The sequence below is a fragment of the Lupinus angustifolius genome, chromosome LG01 (genome assembly GCF_001865875.1).
Source record: "Lupinus angustifolius cultivar Tanjil chromosome LG01, LupAngTanjil_v1.0, whole genome shotgun sequence".
NCBI classification, from domain to species: Eukaryota; Viridiplantae; Streptophyta; class Magnoliopsida; order Fabales; family Fabaceae; genus Lupinus; species Lupinus angustifolius.
In genome coordinates, this window is record NC_032009.1 from 23,786,868 (window position 1) to 23,808,667 (window position 21,800).

At 33.2% G+C, this 21,800-nt stretch overlaps 4 protein-coding genes across 5 annotated transcripts; 3 read left to right on the forward strand and 1 right to left on the reverse strand.

The window, feature by feature from the left end:
- Positions 3,316–7,963, forward strand: LOC109357341 (protease Do-like 9). Its single transcript, XM_019601251.1, has 9 exons — positions 3,316–4,003; positions 4,721–4,920; positions 5,014–5,194; positions 5,317–5,508; positions 6,389–6,621; positions 7,023–7,124; positions 7,204–7,254; positions 7,372–7,476; positions 7,560–7,963. Exons 1-9 carry the CDS (start codon positions 3,427–3,429, stop codon positions 7,656–7,658), a joined length of 1,740 nt encoding a protein of 579 aa, XP_019456796.1. The 5' UTR covers positions 3,316–3,426; the 3' UTR covers positions 7,659–7,963.
- LOC109357347 (WAT1-related protein At5g40240-like) lies at positions 7,785–9,873 on the reverse strand. Of its 2 annotated transcripts, none has more exons than XM_019601272.1 (7): positions 9,620–9,873; positions 9,475–9,537; positions 9,226–9,342; positions 8,895–9,144; positions 8,631–8,789; positions 8,372–8,523; positions 7,785–8,217 (listed from the first exon to the last, which is right to left on the reverse strand). In XM_019601272.1, the coding sequence occupies exons 1-7, from the start codon at positions 9,808–9,810 to the stop codon at positions 8,172–8,174; spliced, it is 978 nt and encodes a 325-aa protein (XP_019456817.1). In that variant the 5' UTR covers positions 9,811–9,873; the 3' UTR covers positions 7,785–8,171. The 2 variants fall into 2 exon arrangements, with proteins under 2 accessions (XP_019456817.1, XP_019456809.1); XM_019601264.1 differs by having other exon boundaries at positions 7,785–8,258; positions 9,620–9,872.
- On the forward strand, positions 11,690–13,254 carry LOC109357359 (RING-H2 finger protein ATL48-like). The gene is made up of 2 exons (XM_019601285.1): positions 11,690–11,859; positions 12,846–13,254. The coding sequence occupies exons 1-2, from the start codon at positions 11,784–11,786 to the stop codon at positions 13,025–13,027; spliced, it is 258 nt and encodes an 85-aa protein (XP_019456830.1). The 5' UTR covers positions 11,690–11,783; the 3' UTR covers positions 13,028–13,254.
- Positions 15,275–21,077, forward strand: LOC109357369 (ubiquitin-conjugating enzyme E2-23 kDa-like). Its single transcript, XM_019601297.1, has 7 exons — positions 15,275–15,402; positions 17,464–17,536; positions 18,808–18,887; positions 19,351–19,465; positions 19,841–19,893; positions 20,231–20,359; positions 20,733–21,077. The coding sequence occupies exons 2-7, from the start codon at positions 17,493–17,495 to the stop codon at positions 20,864–20,866; spliced, it is 555 nt and encodes a 184-aa protein (XP_019456842.1). The 5' UTR covers positions 15,275–15,402; positions 17,464–17,492; the 3' UTR covers positions 20,867–21,077.

The window sequence follows — 21,800 nt, forward strand, 5'->3', positions numbered from 1 at the left end:
CCATTAATAAGTAATTATTACTCAATTAGCATTCCACACATTTATTAGCTATAATTATGCAAATTTATATTATATTTTTGTAACTCATCCATAAATTCAAACAAAACATAATATAGATGGAATTAAATATTAATATTGTATAAATTTATTACTTATATAGTAGAATATAAATGAAATTAAATTGTCTTTGGTAGTTATGACTGATATGATGATCACAATTACTATGATTAATTACAATTAAACATGGCAAATTATTTGTGTTGAGAATAAAAAAAAATTAAAGATTATTCTTACCAATATAAGGTTACACATTCAGATAGTGAAAAAATAATTTCGAATGTAAAAGAACAAACACATAATAAAATTAAAGAACTATTATTCTACACTTAGATAATGAATATAACATCTAATCGTTGTATTATAGGATGTGAGGTTTCTTTTCTGCAAATATCGAAACAAAGAATATGGCCAATTCGTATTTCCTACTTTAGAAAAATAATCACACAGGAAAAATATTTTAACAAATATCATGTGAGAAAAAATAATCAAATTCATTTTTGTGCAAAGGAGAATAAAATTGAAGATTTTAGTAAGATAGGGACACATAGACATANGAGAGTCAAACTGCAAATGAAGAGATAAAATGATAAAAGCGAGATAAGATGAGAAGATAAATAAATTCATAACAACAAACAAAAAATACAATATTGTAACTTGTAACTAAATGTGTGTATATATATAAATGGAGATCAGGTACATAACATAGTTATTGAGGGTTTGATCATTGTTAATGATGAAATCCTTGTAAATCATACACTAAGGAAGATGATTATTAGAAGAACAAATCTACAAAATACTGAAATCGATCGTACCATATATACAATATAAACAAATCAAAGAAAAAATAAAAATACACATCCATAATAAACAAAAAATCAATTAAAATATCTAAAAAAATAAGAACAGATCTAAAAGTATACAAATGAATGAAAAAATCAATAAAAATACACTTTAAACAACATATTTACAAAAGAAGATAAATCTAGAATGGTGAAGATTGAGTAACGGGATACAGAAGTCATCATATTAGGTTAATAAATGAAAAAATCAATAAAAATACACTTTAAACAACATATTTATAAAATAAGAACAAATCTACAATGATGAAGATTTAGTATCAGGATATACAAGCCATCATATTAAGTTTAATGAAATGAAGATTGACGAATGAAACATTGGATTGTAGACATGCGAAAGAGGAAGAGAGAAATATGAAATGAAATGGGGAGAAGAATATGGAGATATGAAATGATAACGGTGGAGAAGTAATTCACATGTGAAAAGGTATTCAATCCCCTTTATTGTGAGATGTAATTTCTTTATAGAATAAAAAACAAATAGACTCATTAATCATTAGAATTAAATTGTACAATGAACACAAATGAAATATTCATATGTTTTGGAGGGAAAGTTTTGATTGAGAGATTGACATGTTTTAGAGGGAAAGTTTTGAATGAGAGATTGACACATGTCACGATGGACCTTTAGATTTGATGAGAGGTTGACACATGTCATGAGAGCTTGAGAGATTGACACATGTCATGAAAGCTTGAAAGATTGACACATGTCATGAGAAAAAACTTTTTTGTTAATAGGTAATAGATTAATGATATATTTTAACTTATTGATAAAGAATTAATCTTTTTTGGGTATGTGAGTGTACCTCTCAATAAATATTGTTCACATAAATCGAATCTTAGACCTTTGACATATATGTGATCTAGTTGAAGATCTTACACCATTAGACTAACATCTTATTGGTTAATAGATAATATATTCACTAAGTAAAAAAATGTTTTCTCTTGTTTATCAGAAATAAACTAGTCAAGAAAGAAACTAAAGCAAAGTTGAAAGATCTATATGTTGAATGGGCAATGCTCGTATGAGTGAAGAGTTCGAGATTATGAAATCCTCATGAAGAGCCATACTAAGTTTATACATGTAATATGCTATTATATTTCTCTCTTTGTAAATATGTTAATGTCAAACATCTCAATTCCTCATAAGTAACCCACAAATATTATGAAGCACTCGAGCAATAAGACCAAGCGAGTTTGCACCTTATCAATAATGATATGGATTACTTCAAGAAAGTCACCATCCAAAATAATATAACGATGACCCAAAATTTAAGCTAACTCAAGATCATGCTCAATGGTTAAAAGGTAAGCTTGGATAGAAGATTCAATTCCAAAATTTCTAGTGAACCTAGATTACCAAAGACCATTGTGATTGTGAATAACTCTACATCCTTAATCACTTAGTCTTACAAACTATAGCTTACAACCTTAACGTGTCCAGTTTTCGGCCAACACTAATGAACACTTGGCATAGTTACTTCATTCAATGTTGTATTAATGTCATACCAATCCCTCAAGTTGTGATGAACATTCCAAGACATAAGAGATATCCCAAAGAAGTTTTCCAAAGACATTTTGGTTACGCCACCACCATTATAGATGGTCAAACGAGCAAAGCCTGTGGGCCGGACTACATAGCCCGCAATGCCCATGACATTTCTTTTGTGCAATGTGGGTGGCCTGTGGGCATGTTCTAAGAGAGAAAAATATGAAAAATTCCAATATTTATGATGTGATTTAAAGCTTCAATTTTCTAATGAGATATAATTTGTTCAATTTCATATAAAATATCAAAGTTTTTAATTTTTTTTATCTTCAATTACCTTATTTAATTCCTTTTATTGTATTGTATGATTTTTTTATTTTTTATTTAATTATAAATGTTTGCGGGTCGCCTGCATGCCTATTAGCCGGTTTTAAAACGGGCAGAACATGTAATTTTTGTCCATTAAAACATGCAGATATTTGCAAGTACGAGAAAAACGGACTAGACGACCCATTTTGCTATTTCTAACCACCATGATCACCAAATGCATGCTAAAAAGAGAGCTCGTCTAACCATCTAACATAAATTATCATACAAAATAAGGATTAATTAGTCCAAATTTTTTTGCTTATTTGAAACCTAAATGCCACCAAAGAAAAGTCGAGTTACCATAATATCAGAATGTATGAATATTATTAATCTTTCTCCTTACAAACCAAAAAAAGTTTTGCACTTACTAATTGGATAAGTGTAAGCATGAATATTAATTTTTTTTTAATAAAAAGAGTATATAAAAATGAAATATTGTTTAGTCAAAGAAACGTTCGAATTCATCATTAATTATATATATTAACGTGGGACCCACTTGACTAGGTTCAAAATGAGTGAGAAAACCTTTTCTAATGCTGCTTCCCTCCTCATTCCTTATTCCTTGTTTCTCAGTTACTATCCAAAAAACGCCAAACCATTTTCAGTTTCACAAAACACTATTCTCTCTTCTCTCATTTTCATTTCATAACAATGGAAGATAAAAAACGCAAGCGAGGACGCAAACCCAAAATCCCCGCCCCCGAAACCCTAGACACCTCCCTCACCGCCACCGCCACCGCCACCGTCGACCAATCCTTCAACGTCGCCGATGTCGACCTCGTCGAGTACCCCTCTTCTCCTCGCCTCCCTCGCCGCCGCGGCCGTCCCAAGAAGCTTCCCAACCACTCCGACAATCCAATTTCACCGGTCACTGGTCGCCGCTTCACTCGTGCTGCTACCGATAACGGTACCGACTTCGCTGTCCCCAGCGACGTTGTCGGATCCCCTGCGGCGGACCCTGTGTGGGAGAGCGTGTCGTCGCGGGTGTTACCGTCGATGGACTCGGTGGTGAAGGTGTTTTGCGTTCACACGGAGCCGAATTTTTCGCTTCCGTGGCAGAGGAAGAGACAGTATAGCTCGAGTAGCAGTGGGTTTGTGATAGGTGGGAGAAGGGTTCTGACGAATGCGCATTCTGTGGAGCATTATACACAAGTCAAGCTCAAGAAGCGTGGTTCTGATACTAAGTACTTGGCTACTGTACTTGCAATTGGAACTGAGTGTGACATTGGTATCCCTTTAACCCTAACCTCTTTCCTTTGATCACTATTCCTATCTCTAAACAACCTTGTTTTGTCAGAGAAGCTTGTGAAAATAACTTTGGAACTTTCTATAAGACTATAATTTTGTTACCTAAATGAGCACTGAATAATTGTATACGATTGTACAAGATATTGGAAAATCTAGCGTAGTTATTTTGTGTCATTTATTAACTTTTTTTAATCCAAAAGAAGGAGTAGAGGAGTGGAATTGTAAGACAATAATTGCAAAGAATAGAACTATAATATGAAACTAGTTATAGAATCATACAAAAATAATTTTGACTTATTTTATCAATTTTATTGAGGAAATGCATTTGCTTTGAACTAGAGCATTACAACTACGCTGCCTCTACAAATAGAGAGGGAGCTCCAAATGTTTCAAATTCCAAGTATTCAAACTTGTCCTCCCGATAAGAATGCAGGACAGAGAGGGTGAGAAAAGGGACACCAAGAATGAGAAGAAGAAAAACCAGAAATTGAAGTTCAAGCCTAATATTATGCTTAGATTCTTGGATAAGAAGCCTCTTCATTATGTGCTTAGCATTCATGCGGAGAAGGAAATTGTGTGTGTGTGTGTGGGGTCTTAAGAATTACTAATGCACTAAATCTAATGTATCATAAGGGAGGCATTGTGCTAAAACTCTCGTATTGAATTCAAATTAATGCATTTGATTTTATATTTGCAGCCATGCTTACAGTTGATGATGATGAGTTCTGGCAAGGGATGTTACCTGTAGAGTTTGGGGATTTGCCCACACTTCAAGATGCGGTCACTGTTGTGGGCTACCCAATTGGTGGAGACACAATTTCTGTGACCAGTGGTGTTGTATCACGTATTGAGATTCTATCTTATGTCCATGGTTCCACCGAGCTTCTAGGTTTACAGGTTAGGTTGCATTGATTGATCTTCTACCTTCATAATTTAGCTTGCTTCCTTTAACATATCCTGATCTTTCCTCACCAAGGTCATTTTTTTCAGATAGATGCTGCTATCAACTCTGGCAATTCTGGCGGACCTGCATTTAATGATAAAGGAAACTGTGTGGGGATTGCATTTCAGTCCCTCAAGCATGAAGATGCAGAGAATATAGGTTATGTCATCCCGACACCAGTTATCATGCATTTCATCCAGGACTATGAGAAGAATGGGAGATATACTGGTAATATGATTGCTATGTACTAAGTTTTAGATTTCTCTTTTATAAGCTGTCATGTGAGCATGGTAAAAAACTGAGCGTTGAAGTTTATGTATTATGACTATGCTTTGTCAATCTGCTGCCAGGGTTTCCTATTCTTGGGGTTGAGTGGCAGAAAATGGAAAATCCTGATCTGCGGACAGCAATGGGCATGAGACCTTATGAGAAAGGTGTGCGTATTAAAAGAATAGATCCTACATCTCCAGAGTCTAAGGTTTTGAAACCGTCGGATGTTATCCTTAGCTTTGATGGGGTTGATATTGCCAATGATGGAACAGGTGAGTGTCATTATACATTTATTCATGCCATGGAGCTTATATTTGTTTAGGCCCACTTCTTAAAAATCATTTGAAAGGACTTACTATTTCTTCTTTGATAGTTATATAGAAGAAAGGTTTGACAAACGTGTGAGTGTGTAACCCCTTTTAGTCTCACACACAGCATTCACTGAGCATTTCACTGCTCCACTGCTTGCCTCTTTAATTATGTTCTTTATGTAAACTACCAGTTTCATGACAAAGAAAGCGCATAAGTTGCAAATGGCAACACTCAAACTATTCTATAGAATTTGTGGGATCTATTTCTTAAGATCTATCTATTTTTAATATTTGCCATTTTGATTAGTAATTTTATGTTTTATAATTTGTTCCAATTATTTTAATATTGATAGGGAACACTGTAAATAAGAAAGAGAGACTTGAAAAGTGGAGAAACAAAACTCTGCCCTCATTCATAAGTCATATTACATTAATCGATCACTTATGGTTCTTGTTATCATGGTTGTCAAAGTCGAAATGCTTCTCATAGGATTGTACCTACATATTTACATGTTTGAAAGGCTAGAGCAATCCCAATCCCAGCTACAAACTCATTTTTCTAGGATTGTGGCAGGATCATCTTTATGGAATTGGTAGGATCTGAGGCTACCTATTCCAGTTAATCCATCATATGCTTTCCCCCCACCCCACCCAAAGTTAACTCATAAAACCTGTTTGATATGATCCCTTGTTGGTGCTTTGTTAGCTGTTTGTGTCCAGGTAGCAATATTGGTGGGGGTTGTGTTCATTACCAACTCTCATGTGGCCAGTATGATGCGCATAGCGGATTGAGCTTAACAACCAGTCATATAATGTTTTACACTCCTGCTGTTCTTTTCAGTTCCATTCCGCCACGGGGAACGCATTGGTTTCAGTTATCTCATATCCCAAAAATATAGTGGGGATAATGCAGCAATCAAAGTATTGCGAGATTCAGATGTTTTCAAATTTGATATTAAACTCGATAGTCACAAAAGGCTCATTCCAGCACACAGCAAGGGCAAGCCTCCATCATATTATATTATTGCAGGATTTGTGTTTACAGTTGTTTCAGTTCCATATCTTCGTTCTGAGGTTTGTGATTTATCCTGCATCCATATGCTTTTATTATTCTGCTAATTAGTTATTGATTGTCTAGTTTATGCTTTTGTTTATTACTATTGTTTATAAAGATGGTATTTTTTGAAAAATATTGTCCCAAATTAAAGTTATGGTAATCAATAAAAAGGCTCGGAAGTTGCATACTATGGTTTGTGATTTGGTTAATCAATGAAATATGCATTAAGTTACTGACTTGATAATTGGTTGATTTGTTAGACAAAAAAATTAAAAGCATGTTCCCTTATTTGTTTTGACTTTTCAAAGTTTTATCATCTTTATGTGATGGGGGAGTAATTTGGTTAATACTACCTTGTTTGCTAAGCTTTCTTCTCATAGAATCCTACTTCTCCAACTTTTTCCCCATGTATGAATAGTACGGAAAGGATTATGAGTTTGAAGCTCCTGTCAAGCTTTTGGATAAGCTGGTTCATTCATTACCACAGTCACCAGATGAACAAATTGTTGTGGTCTCTCAGGTATGTTCTGTCCCTCAGTCCTACTGATGCTTCTCATAAGTATCTTAACAAGCCTGATATTTTCTTTGACACAATCAAGGTGCTGGTGGCTGATATCAATATCGGATATGAAGATATTGTTAACACCCAGGTTGATAATGGCCGTTTTATTATCATTTTAAATTTGTTTTCCTTTTGCTTTCCTTGCTGGTAGCTTGTTGGCTTAACCACAATTCTTTAATGCCTAATGTTCTTTATATTTGTTAAGGTCCTTGCTTTCAATGGTAAGCCTGTCAAGAATCTTAAGAGCTTGGCCACTATGGTACAGAGTTGTGATGATGAATATCTAAAATTTGAACTAGAATATGATCAGGTGCCCTCTCTATCACTTTCTCTTTGTTAAGTGCTTGCGTGCAACATGGCATTGACTCATTTATTAACTAATCATCTATGCAGATAGTGGTTCTTCGCACAAAGACTGCAAAAGCAGCTACTCTTGATATTCTTGCAACACACTGCATCCCATCAGCAATGTCTGATGATCTTAAGTCATGATTTGGATCATAATCATGGCAGATTCTGCATCTGTATTTTTGTTTCATGAACCGCACACTGATTCTCTCTACATTGAGTTAAGAAAGATGCAGACATATGGGGCTGTAGGTTGGACTTAACTTTTTGTTTTTAGTTGTTAGATTGCTTCCCTAAACTATGTTGGGAGTTATGATTGTTGTGGTACTCCCTGATGACTCCATTTTTTGGCAGGGAAGATAGCAAAGTAGGGTTTATATTTATATTTATTTTTCCCTTCTCGAATTTTGACTTGCGGAACTGAACAATGTATAGAGTTTCATTACTTTCTCCAGTGCGATTTCTTTTTTGACTTAGAAAATAAGAATATGGATTGGTAAAATATCCCGAGTGCAATGGATATATCTATTGACTTGAATAAATTAATCACAATATGAATCATGGGCTAGTAGATGATGATAAATGGTTATGCTAAAACGTTGATTTCAGGGTGACCCTAGTAGAGGGCTCTCTTGTTCTGATGAGGGTGATAGTCTATCAACTCTGGCTTTGGCATTCTCTTCTTTGGACTGTGCCCACAGTACTGTGTAGACTCCAAAAATGATTACTAGTGAGCCGATGGCACTGAAATTAGAATGGAAACAAAGAAAAATAGTCAACGCAAAACAAGTTCGCTCTCAGGAAATTCAACATAAAGCTGTTATCGGGACATAATATCTTCCTAGTGTGTGAATTACCTCCCGACATGTAGTGTATCACCAAGGAACAAAGCACTCGTAAATGCAGCAATGGCAATCCCGAGAGGCTTGAACATGGTAACAAATACAGGTCCTTTCTTATCTATGCACCAAGTCAGTACGGAAAATGTCACCACACTTCCGAAAATTGCCTGCATTGTTGTTTTTCACATTCCAATGAGCTTTGCAATAAACTGTCCTGATTTTTAACTTATTTATGTGCTTATTTTCTTTTTGTTTGTTGCTAGTATTTGCTTACCGAATAGAATATAGAGATAAGCTCAATGCCAGTCCTTAGTTTCCAGGCATTTGGATCTCTGATTGCAATCAGAGAAATTATTGCACATTGGATGGTTCCAAACAGGCAATAGAAGGCTACTATGGTCAGTTGAGATGGATATTCTTTAACAATTGCTGCCTGCAAATATGCTCAAACAAATCAGTCCATATTCTCATACATCACTAAATTGAAGACCTTCACTGCTTCACACCTATGTGGGTGTAATCAAACTTGGTATCTTACCTGAGCAATATTCTGCAGTGCAAGAGACAGAGAAGCTGTGCCAAGGAAGAGACCCCCAATGACCCAGTTATCAGTTTGTGCCAACAACACAGATGGGAATGGTTGTGATGGTGAGGGTTGATCTTGAATTTGAATGCCCCCAATTGGAGCTCCTTTGTATAGTGTCACAAGTAATGCTCCTGAGATTGAAAGCACTATGCCAATGATTTTTATCTGGCTTATTGAGCTTCTAATATCCAACTTCTCCATCCTATAATTGGTTTGAAGGCAGTAATATAATCCAATTATCATGCATAACATGATTATAAGTAAACGAAAACAGCTTAAATACCTGAAGGTGACTGCTAGTATAAAAGTGATTGCTGGAACCAAGTTGCTCATAGCAGATCCAAGAGTGGGGGAGCTGTAGCTTATGCCCGTGAAAACACAATTCTGCATTATAGTTATGCTGCAAATCTCCAAGGAACAAAATTCTTCATTTCTATAGTTTGTCTTAGTTTTTTCTTTGACAAAGAAATAAGAGAAAACAATATATGATTTGATGCAACTTGAAACTTGCAACTACATATATTATACATACCCAATAAGGCCGAGGAGGAAGAATTTGCAGAGAAGTGAGAAAGAAAGGGGTGTCCTTGTTATTCTGCAAACAATAAGAGCAAGAGAAGTTGATTATATTGGCTATAAGAGAAAGAGTGTGGAAGGGAGAGAGGATTGATTGAAACCTTTTTATGAAGAAAGATGAAGGGATGAGTATGAGAGTAGCAAGGGCATTAGAATAGACCACAAAGGTGAAGTGGTTCATTCCTTTGGACATGGCTGCTTTGCTCATTGTGGTCAACCCTACATCAAGGCACTCCACTATCACCATGGCTGCAAATGGTGTCCATTCCATCAAACACTGTCTCAGTCTCATTGGATCTATCTTCTCAGCCACAAACACAACCAACTTCGTTTTTGTTAGTGAGAATTAGCATGGTGAAAAAATAAAGAAAATAACTATGATATATCATGTGTTAATGGATACTCATGTTGTTTAGCTGAATTGTACTCACTACTCTTAAGAGTAGTGCTGTATAATTATATTTATCTGCCTTATAGGAGTGCTAAGTATAATAGATATATGTAAACTATGAGTGATTTATTTAGGTGTAAAAAAATGTAATTAATAATTTCACTAAATTTAGCAGTGTCAACGTAATGTACTTAAAAGAGTATGGGACAAATAATGAATAATGCAATATTGATTTAGTTTGTAATAATTAGAATTAATGACTCTTACTTCTAGGTTAAAATTTAAAATAGTATAAAATTGTTATTTATCATTTCCATATAATTATACGATGTTTGAATCTTTGATTATGATACCACACTACAGAAATTAGAATTAAATTGTCCAATTCTAAGTCTAACACTAAAATAAAATGATTAAATAAAGGGAAATAATTTAACATAGAAAGCAATTATATGGGCAAGAATCAACAAAACATTGATTTAATAGTGTAAGCTTTTATTAAGTCCTCATACACTATTCTATGTCAAATGTTTGCTTCCTTAGAGTATCACTAATTGGGGGAGTCAACCATCCACCATAAAATAGATTAATTCCTTATCCCATACAGTGAAGAAATACGAGAGCACATCTCCTGTCTCATATTTTGTGTTACTTCATGTGCCATGAGTTACGATTGGTTGAAAAATGTATTTAATTTAAAATTTTAATTATTACATATTTTTCTAAACAATCACATCTCATAATAGATGGAGTGGTACAAATATTATAGGATTGAAGATGTGGCGGAAGGAATACACTTGTTATGAAATACTACAAGAATTTGCAAGTAAATCTGATGTCCCACTCTAATGGACCTCGTTTATGTAATGGGACCTAATGTTCTCTGATAATTGATTGGGCTATGAGGACTTCAATTCTCCCAACTCATGTATGGTCAATAAGATGAGTTTATTTGACAACTATGCAATTTTGATTCGTTTACTGCTAAATAAATAAAGCAAGGAGAAGCTTGGTGTTAGGAATAATTTAATATTAAAATTTTATTGAGAGATTTTTATGTTTGGTAGCAGATTTTTTTTATACTATCAATAGTATTTTCTTAGTTTTTTGGACAATGAACTAATCCATTTCGAAGTTTATGGTTGTCCATTCCAACAAGTGTTACTTATACATATTAAACTTTGACCTTGAGGATCCAATGAGGCCACCAATATCAAAAGATTTGAGAAAAATATATATAGAAAAATGATATTCACATTAATCTTAATTTATAAGTGAGGTGATAGTATTGGATTCTTTTCTCATTAATCTTAATTTATAAGCGAGGTAATAGTATTGGATTCTCATCTTTCATGTTGGAGTGTTAATTTTTTAGTTTAGAATAACTTTCTTGTACTCCTCTTTCTAAGTTCACATCTTATTACTGATTAGTATAATATCTATATATTGTTTTTGTTAAGATTTATATACAATTATTAAATCATTTATCATTTTTTCATATTTTTTTATAATGATTAAATATAAATAATAAAATAACAACAAATCAAACTCATACATTATTAGTGCCCATATTTTTTTTTTCTTCTTAATCCTATTTTAAGAAAATGGATCGTATGCTTCCAATATTCAATTCCTATCTCTTCTTGATTATTTAGAAAATCATTTACTCTCTCAAAGAAGATTATTCTTTATCACAAGGTAACTTGGTTATACAAAAAAAAATATTATCTTAAATATCTTATGCAGATGAAATATATACGAAATATAAGAATATAACTTGCGGCAATATCAGCTTCCACGGCTGCAATTATATTCGGTGTCTAGTTTGAGTTTTTGAACTTGCCATCACCATTTTTGTTGATTGAAGAGTACAGATGGGAAGTTCCGAACCCAGTTTGGATGATTTCCTTCAAGAAAACAAGCGCAAAAGAAACCCTTTTGTCCCTCTTGGTATTCTTCTTCTTCTCCTCCTTCTTCTTCTCCTTTTCCCAGTTTCGATGATTTCCTTTCGTTGATTTATTTCATTTCGGGTTTTTTTTTAGTTATTTAGGTTTTTCCCTAAGATTTTTATTTTATTGAGAAAGATGTATAGATTTTACTTTGTTGAAATTTCTCATGTGAGTTTATTGATTGAGAAACTAGGGTTTACCAATTTTAGTGTGTGCATCTTGAATTTCATCATCTTACCCTTGACCCTGAATCTGTTTATATGCCATTGGGGTAGGTTGCTCTGTTGCTTGTGGATTTGGGAAATGGATCCTATAACTTAGGTAGCATTTTGTTTTCATTTTCAGTTGCTATGTTTTCATTAATAATTGCAAAAAAAAAATGTAATATTTTCAATCCGTTTTGTATAACCTTGTGAAGGAAATGATGAAAACAAGATTGAAACTTAATGGACAAAGGGTATCATGGTGGCTTCTGATAGGAATTTAGCTTTCTATTGAACGCTATCTTTCACCTTGAATGTTATTACAAATGTAGAATTATCTCACTTTTGCATTTTTTTTGTACTACCAAGAGTATCTCCTCGCCCTTCTTGGTTAAGGAACTAATCCCTTTTGGGGTGCGTGACTGCCCTTCCCAACAAATATCACTCCCAGGAATTGAACCTTTGATCTTTTGGTCACCCTTGGGATATAGTGGAGCCTTACACCACTAGACCAACATCTTGTTGGTCTCACTTTTGCATTTACAACAGAAGTAAAAAGGAATTTGATAGTTTCAAGCTTATATTGTTATGTACAAAGGTGTAGGAATTGGCAATGACAGAACAGGTCAATTTTACATTGTTTGGTGATTCAAGATGGTTAATCTTAATGATTGTATTTTGTTTTGATGGTTGAAGCTGCTGCTTCTTATCTGTGTTTCTCGAGATATCATGGAACTTTTGCTGGTTAGTGTCCTTTGATTAACTTTTCTGTGCTTATTTTCAGGTGCACTTGTCACTGCTGGTGTGTTAACGGCCGGCTTAATAAGTTTTAGACGAGGGAATTCTCACTTAGGCCAGCAGTTAATGAGGGCTCGTGTGGTTGTCCAGGGTGCTACTGTGGCGCTCATGGTCGGCACTGCATACTATTATGGTGATAATCCTTGGGGATCAAGTTCAACTCCTTGATTTCTTTATTGGTTTTTGTTATGTTTACATGATGCGAAATTTGGTGATTGGATGACAAAAATCCTCGCCAGAATCTTAAAGCTTATTCTTACAGTGCCATAACAGTTGAATTTTTCTGATGAATGTACTTTGATATATTATATTATAGTTCTGTAATAAAACAGGGAATTCAATTGAGTTGTACAATGAAATTATGGGGTTACTCTACATGAGAGTAATCTTCCTCATGGAAGTGAGCTTTTAAAACCTTTTTATGCCATCACAAGTCATGACACAATGTCTGTCTTTAACTAAAAGACAAGAGAAAAGAAAGGGGATAAGAAGTAAGGAAATTGCAGCTTTGTGATTTTATTTCAACGTTTTATCAATTTGATTTATGGTAGAATATTATGACATCATTGGATCTATATAGCCGACCCTGATGTGATTCATGTTTGGATGTTGTTGTAGAAGTTTAAGGGGAAAACTCTTGCAATAACACAACTGATGCAGACAATGTTTATTTTTTTACTTTCATTTCTTTATGCAAGTTAGAACATATTATACCATGCGTATGTTGGCCTCACAATCAAGTTATGCTTATTTGTGTTGTTTTAAAATGTATATTTTTTAAGGGAAAAACAAGATGTTTTTTGAGTCTTTATTTAATTATATTCTCATTTTAGTTATCTCTTACACATTTTTATTCTCATTATACATCTTATTCTTTATTGAGCAATCTTATTTATATAAAAATGTTGTTTTGAATGTACTTTATGTATTGTTCGTGTTAAAATTTATACATATAATATATTATTATCATTCATTTGTATTTTTTAAGAGTTAGTAACGATAAAATATGAATGAAGAATGTTTAAAATTATATACTATGGATTGCATATACTTTTTATATTTTCTTGACTTCAATGTTGATGTGAATTCTTGGGTTAAAAGAATATGAATATAAATATATTTTTCATATTATCTCATGAAGGTATAGGCCATGAGCATTTGCCTTAACATTTATTCATTGAGTGATGGCCTGTTATGTAAAAAGTTAAAATGGTTGATTAAACATGAAAGATAGATGATGGAGTGGGGAGATACATTGAATACAAAAAACAATTCAATAATTTCTCTTATTTGTTTTTCATCTTTGTACATAGCTTAAGAAAATATTAAAAAAAATATCAGTGAAGACTTCAATAGACTATTTGACAAGTTCATTTGAATGCAGTTTTTATGTGTAGTATGTGAGACACACTGCATTCCCAACTCAAAAGTAGTTTTGATAAAGTCCAAAACATATACTAGTTACCAGTCTAAAATCACGCTTGTGATCACGTCATTTTCTTGTTAATTTCAGTTTTTTCATGATTGAAATGTTGACCATTGGTAATTTCACCGAATTCCATATTTATGCACAGTTTTCTATGCAAAGGATCCATTTACCACCAAAATAAATTATATTAGTTGTATTCAATCTCAATAATTTATTTTCTTAAATCCAACGGATAAAAAAAGTAAGTGAAATAAGTGTTAAAAGATAAAAAAATAAATCTTAAATAACTTTTATTTTATTCACCTTTTCGTTTGTTGGATTTAAGAAAAAGAATATCTGAGATTGACCGTAACTAGTATAATTTAACTTGGGTGTAAATATACTCCTATTCTTTAAATTGAATTAATTATTTATTATCAATTATATTAATTTTATTCATTAATAGTAAACATAAAGGGCAGAAAGTATAAAAATATATTGACAGGATTTCCATAATTATGTGAAGATTGTCTAATTATATATAAGTAATTATATATAAGGTTATTATATCATCCATCAATTATGTTTGTTTAAATAAATAATGATTAAATATGAGTTATAAATAATATAATAATAATATATAATACTTCTATATACATTTTTTTTCATTCAGTATTTAACATAAAAATATCAAAGTTACATACTCTTACTAATATTATATCCTTATATTAATCATCTTACGGCAACAAAATAATATATGTCATTTATAAATTTTAAAGCAGAGGATTAATAAGATAATATTTCAAATCATAATATAGCAATAGAAGAGGTCAGTGTGAGATTCAAGGAAAGCAAAATATGAGGTTTATTAATTTGAGTAATAATATAATACTTAATAATGACTAAATACAAAATTGGGAAACTTGATTGACACGTTGACATCCCTTTTCATTGACACGTGGAAGTAACATTCATCTCCGTCTATCTCAATTCTCACACACCCTATATTTCTGTTCCTCCTCAATTTCATTTCTCTCTCTCTCTGTTACCTTTCTTTTTAAAAATTCATCCTTTTCTTTTATTTCTTCAACAATCACTCTCTCACCATCGAAAAACGCTTAAAGGGTTAATTCAGGCAAGCAATTTTCGCCCCATAAATTTTAGTATCAGTTATACAAAAACCAATCTAGATTCCCCTATTGTATCTTCTATGGGTTTTGATTTTGTAGTTGTTTGAATGATACTTAAAATTGAACCTTTGATTATTCTATATTTTTTGTGAAATGGGTTGACCTTAGATCCTTGCATCGTAACATGGGTTGGTACTTTCTGTATTGGTATTTCGCAATAATCACATCATAGATGACTTTCTGTCTTTGATTGACACATTGGTTCCTGGGAAGTTGATCAAAGTGAAATAAGAAAATCTGGGTATTTATCTTTGTTTTTAAATTTTATATATTCGTAGTTGTTAATGAAGCATGTAGGTACTTGTTGGTACTAGCCGTGAGAAACATGACTCGGTTCATTTAACCAAGTTCTCGAGTTTATGTTGGAGAGAGTTTTGTCCTCTTAAATGGTCTTCCTAACTCGAATAGGATTAGTCTGGGTTGTGAATAGAAAAAATTTAGTCAAGTCATGAATTCAAATCCTAGAAATAGTCTTTCTGCTTGTGGCCTTGTGGGGTAAGACTGCCTACATCTACCTTATTCGAACCCTGGTGAGAATGATCTTCTTGCACTAGGCTGCCTTTCTTTAGTTGTGCATTATGTATCACTTTTTATAGCTCTTCTGCAATATCACACTGTATTTCCATTGTGTGTCACATTTTCAGTGTTCTCCTTTTGACATATTGACACATTTTTAACTTACAATACACTGAAGAATGAAAATGTTTGTCCACTTTTCTACTCACTTGATTGTTTCTAACACTGACTCACTGTAATATAATTTTTCACCATTTGATGCCCTTGTTCACTGCTAAGTATATATTTTTGTTGGAATTTACTGTGTGTAAACTTGTCAATAAACTTCGAAAAGTTTTTGCTATGATGGGCAGAAATATACACCTCAAAGGTGTTATGTTTAGGCTATCTTCCCAACATATGGTTTATTTTTTATCTATTAGCTTATGGGCACAGTTAACTACTTCCAGAAGGTTGATATTAAATTATTGCTATAGTACTATTTGTTTATGCCCAATGTGATCATCTAGTGGGTCATGCCTACTCCTTCCATAATCTAGATCATAAGTTTCTGTATGTTCTTTCTTTTTTGCTTTGATGAGTTTGGCTGCCATGTTGATCATTCATTCCACTGAGCATAATATTGGATAGTTTGCCTTGTCCACTTTGTCCTCCATTGGTTGACCCATTGAAACACAATTCTCTTATTTTGGTAGAGAACCACAAATTGGTTCTCTCATACTAATTCGTGGTTCTTTTGCGAACTGGTTCCTTTTAAAGAACGAACTGAATTTTTACCTACAGTTTAAGTAAAAGAAAAGAATAATAATTGGTAATATACACTCACTTACATGAACGAGTTATAACAAACAAGAAAGAATTTTATTTCTCTTATGGTGAAACAAAAGTTGATTCAAACCTATAAGAAGCAACACTAGAAAGGACAGAACTATAGAAATTGTACTGAATATACCCCTAGCGTATCGGTATTTGATGGGGTAACATATTGCGTACTACGTACCTGCACCTGTACCAAAGAGAGCCACATATCATTGTGACTATGGGTTGACCCATGTTAGTAAGTAAAAAACATTGTTTATTTTATTTAAGTTGTTGCCCTTCATATATATCTTGTTTGGATCCATGTTATTGAAACAAAATCTGTGTTTTGTTTTATTTGAGGTCTTGCCCTTCATTGTGTGCCTCAGGTTAAACTTTTGCAACCATAAGTATCTTTGTCATGTTAGAGATATTGCATAGAAAAGCTATAGGCTTTACAGTCTAGATTCAGTGTATCTGTCTAGATTCAATGTATCTGTCTAGGTTTCTGCTTATTTATCTCATATATTAGCATATTGTGAATCTTTAATTTAATGGAAAAGTATTGAGCTGGTGGCTACAAATTGAAGTGGCTTTTGTTTTAAAAACTTTGACTGTGATGAAGATGGGGACGAATCACGAATGTGTACGTCTGGTAGCTACTAACTTTTCTTAAATTGTCATTGTAGCAGGTTGATATAAGTGATTTGATATTATCAAAATGTCATCTCCAAGCAAGAGAAGAGAAATGGATGTAATGAAATTGTAAGTATATTGTTTTACCGTATCTAATAGATAAGTTCTTTGAAAGTTGAAACTGTTCATTTTTATGGCCTTGTGTTATAAGTTGACGGATATCAGTACGTTTTCAATACCCTGCTTGTTTCGATGATTTTATTTTTATCGTGAAACCTTTGTATGCTGAATGAATAAAATTAAACAGCGACCATGTAGTACTTTGCCAAAGTAAGTTCTCATTCTAAAGCAATCTCCTTGCCCTCCACCTTCCGTTTCTTCCTTCCAAAATATAAACCAATCCTATTGCATTCTTTTCCCTCCTTTTCAAACTTAACTGTGGATCTGTTTATTTTCATTTATTATATACCTTTCCTGTAGTAGCAGTGTTATTTACATTAGGCAATTAATGAACATTGTCAGTTTCTAATGGGAAATATGAATTGTAGAGTGATTAATTGTGCCATGTTGGTCTCTTGATAGCAATATTATTTGAGCATATTCTTGTTACTTTTGTGGATAAAGGTGAGCTATTGATGCAATGTAGTGCTTGCTACGACATCATACCATTGCAGTAGACTAGTCGGTGTTGTTGTAGATGCTTGATCAGAGAGTGCAGACAAAGTTTGAAATAGTTGATAAATTTATGGCTGGAATAGCATGGTCAAAGTTGATAATAGTGATTGATAATGAAAACATATCACCAATTAACTTATATTATGTAACTAAACCAAAATATCTAGCAGCATTTGTATGTTTCAATCTCATACCTAAATGTTAGGGCTTATGAAGTATGAGGATTTTATTAGGAGCCCAAAAACAAAAAGGTTTGGAATTTTGATAGACTTGCCATTGATCAAAGAATCCTGATTACAGTACCACCACCAGTCATCACATAGAGTTAGAAAGCATATGCCAGTACTAATCTGTAGATACAATCTCATAATAGTTCCCTGGAGATGAAATGAGAGTTTGATATATATATATATATACACATATATGAACTTAAGTGAAAAAAGTCGTTATTGTGATAAATGAGATCAATTAATATGAACTATTGGATCTTATGTGAATGGTCAAGATTAAAAGATAAACGCACATGACTTTTATAACTGATCATGTGAATATTAACTAACTTTTTATTCTAATTCATGTATGATTGTATGATCAGATTTATTGTTTTCACAATTTTTATATGAAAACTTATCTCAGTCAAGTCACTCTACATATATATAATATATATACACACACATATATAGCAAAATCTTGAGTCATATTTCTAAAATGTTGCTTTTTTACAGGATGATGAGTGATTATACAGTGGAGACGATAAATGACGGGCTCAGCGAATTCAATGTGGAATTTCATGGTCCAAAAGAAAGTATGTTGACATTCTAGAGCTAACCTGGTCTTTTTTTCCCTGATGAAACTGCACACTTATATGAAGAATGGCATACTTACCGAAAGCGTGCATAAATTACGTGAACCTTTTCCTTTCCCCTTTCTCACGGACAAAAGAATATGATGGCAAACAACCTTAATTAGGGAGCACATCTGTTGTCCCCACAGTTTGTGTCACTCCATGTGTCATAAGTTTGTGATTGGTGAAAAAAATACTTAATAATTAAATTTTAATTTAAATATATTTTTTCTGACCAATGATAAGTCCATGGCACATGGAGTGGCACAAATTGTGAGAAGCAGATGTGTACCCCCTTAATTAGGCACTCTTTCTCTATTATAGCATAAATTTCCTTACCTTTAAAAAGTACACGAGTGCAACCACTGATCACTCATTTTCAAGCTATTTGATTGTTCCTTGATTTTATATATGATTGTTGCAGGCCTTTATGAAGGTGGAGTTTGGAAAGTTCGTGTTGAGCTTCCTGATGCTTATCCATACAAATCCCCCTCTATCGGCTTTGTGAACAAAATATTCCACCCAAATGTTGATGAATTGTGAGCACTTGATACATTATTAGTTGATCTTCTTTTTCTTTTAATTGGGGGTGGGGAATTTTCTTATGTAAAATGTAGTTTGTGCACTGGTTTGGGTTGGCAGTTGATTTATACTGGTTTGGGTTTGCAGTTGATAACATTATGATATCGCTCGATCCATGTAACCGATCCCATATAGTAGGACTAAGACTTGGTTGTTGTTGTTATAATATTTGTCATATGAAGTGCTTAATATCCACTATTTGTAATTTTTTAACCAATCTCGATTAGGTTTTTTGCCATTGCTTTGGGATTTTGCAACGGCCTGCTATTGATAGGAATTTGTCCATGCATGAACTATGGCTGATTGTGCTTTTTAAATTTCACCAACTGCAGATCTGGCTCTGTGTGCTTGGATGTCATTAACCAATCATGGAGCCCAATGTTCGGTAATTTCGTTATATGTTGTTCATAGTAGAAGTTTGAAGTATCCAGTGTCTAGAATCTCTTATTTTTTCATCTTCTTATGGTAATTGCATTTTTTCAAAGAATATGATTTATGATATAGCATTATGACGTCGTTCGATCCATGTAGTCGACCCCATCTGGTTGGATTAAGGCTTGGTTATTGTTGCTTGTCTTATCTTTACATAGATTTGTTGATACATAATTACATGTTTACATTTAAAAGGATTTTCACCTTCATTAATGACCTCTCTCATGATCCTATTAATCTGATTTGATTGTATGTGTTTTTTATAATGAAAAATGTTTCTGTCTTTTCAGATCTTCTAAATGTCTTTGAAGTTTTTCTTCCACAACTGTTGCTTTACCCAAATGCTTCAGATCCTCTCAATGGTGATGCAGCATCATTAATGATGAAGGATAAAAAGCTGTATGACCAAAAAGTTAGAGGTAAGCATATTGTTTGTGTTGGGCTATTTCTCTAATAATTTAAAAGTCAGCTTTAGAGTCTGTTTGTGAGTTGAATATTGGAGGGAGGAATAAAGAAGATTTCAGAACTATGAAATACAGTTATGAGATGACTATCCTAACCCTCTAAAACTCAACTCACAAATAGATCCTTAGGGTGAGTTCGTGAGTTCCATTTTGGAGGGGAAGAAAGGGAAAAGGAAGGCTTCAAAGCCGTTAGATATACTTGTGAGATGACTCTGAAGCCTTACCTTTCCCTTTCATCCGTTCGCAAATGTTACCTCATTGATTGGGGGACTATATTGTGATGACAAAAGATATGTAAAACATTGCTATGCTCTTTGTGTGGGGACAGAGTACTGTGAGCGGTATGCTAAGAAGGAAAACATTACCAATTCCACAGCTGATGAGGATAGTGATGAGGAAGACATGAGTGAAGAGGAAAGTGGATCAAGTGATGATGACATTGCTGGCCATGCTGATCCTTAAATGTGTTTAGTTTGGATCTAAATCCTTTCAAGGTCCATGTAGTACCAATAATGGCACTATTAAATGTTTACTTAAACTATAAGATGTAGCTTTATTTACTATTCTTTGTGGCTGCAAAATTGGACTTGTTGTTCTGGAACTGAATTGATTAGGGTATATTCTGTAGGTGAAAATTGAAAGTAATATCCATATGTGTATTTATAAGTTGTTCTGGCCTAGTGGTCTCCCTCTCATTTCATGATCTCTTGGTCTTTGGATCTGTTTAGGGTATATTTTGGTTTCTTTTTTTTGTTACATGTATATTTAAAGTTATTTTGGCTTCTTTTTTCTTTGTTACATGTAAAGTTATTTTGGTTTACCAACAATATGTTGGTCTGGTAGTGTAAGGTGCTAGATCCCATGATGATCAAATAGTTCAATTTTTTAGAGCGACATTTGTTGAGAGAGATAATCACACACCTCGAAAAAGATTAGTTCCTTACTTAATAGGGTGAAGGGATTACCTTGGTAGTAAAAAAAAGTTATTTTGGTTTTATAATCCACGACAATTTCTACTATGAAATAATTTAGAATAGCCTTTTCTTTTGGTCACTGTGACTGTAAGTTTCGCATAACAGTTAAGTTGTACCTTGACGACTATGATGTCATGAATTCAAATTCTAAAATAAAAGTCTCCGTTTGAATAGGTATTTCATTCAAACCATAAAAAAAATACAGGTGAAATTATATACCTGAAATATATTGCAATTTTTATCCAAAGTGAGACACTGAGACAATTTGTTATATTAACAGCCGTGCCCATTAGGTTTAAAACAGGTTGAATAAATACAAGGTAGAAAAATATTGAATGAGTAAAGTAAAACATCGCTTAAGAAAATATGAAAGAACAGTTTGTAAGATACTTTTTTAAGTGAGGCTTTGAGTGCTAAGATCA

Bases quoted from the DNA above. Each gene is read 5' to 3' on its own strand.
- LOC109357341 (XM_019601251.1), top strand. From the start codon at position 3,427: ATGGAAGATAAAAAACGCAAGCGAGGACGCAAACCCAAAATCCCCGCC. The intron at 4,004-4,720 runs GTATCCCTTTAA...TTATATTTGCAG, and splicing joins TGGAACTGAGTGTGACATTG to CCATGCTTACAGTTGATGAT. The intron at 6,622-7,022 runs GTTTGTGATTTA...ATGTATGAATAG, and splicing joins TTCCATATCTTCGTTCTGAG to TACGGAAAGGATTATGAGTT.
- LOC109357347 (XM_019601264.1), bottom strand. From the start codon at position 9,810: ATGAGACTGAGACAGTGTTTGATGGAATGGACACCATTTGCAGCCATG. The intron at 9,538-9,619 runs GTTTCAATCAAT...TATTGTTTGCAG, and splicing joins TCATCTTTCTTCATAAAAAG to AATAACAAGGACACCCCTTT. The intron at 9,145-9,225 runs GTATTTAAGCTG...AACCAATTATAG, and splicing joins ATACTAGCAGTCACCTTCAG to GATGGAGAAGTTGGATATTA.
- LOC109357359 (XM_019601285.1), top strand. From the start codon at position 11,784: ATGGGAAGTTCCGAACCCAGTTTGGATGATTTCCTTCAAGAAAACAAG. The intron at 11,860-12,845 runs GTATTCTTCTTC...GCTTATTTTCAG, and splicing joins AAACCCTTTTGTCCCTCTTG to GTGCACTTGTCACTGCTGGT.
- LOC109357369 (XM_019601297.1), top strand. From the start codon at position 17,493: ATGTCATCTCCAAGCAAGAGAAGAGAAATGGATGTAATGAAATT. The intron at 17,537-18,807 runs GTAAGTATATTG...GCTTTTTTACAG, and splicing joins GAAATGGATGTAATGAAATT to GATGATGAGTGATTATACAG. The intron at 19,894-20,230 runs GTAATTTCGTTA...CTGTCTTTTCAG, and splicing joins ATCATGGAGCCCAATGTTCG to ATCTTCTAAATGTCTTTGAA.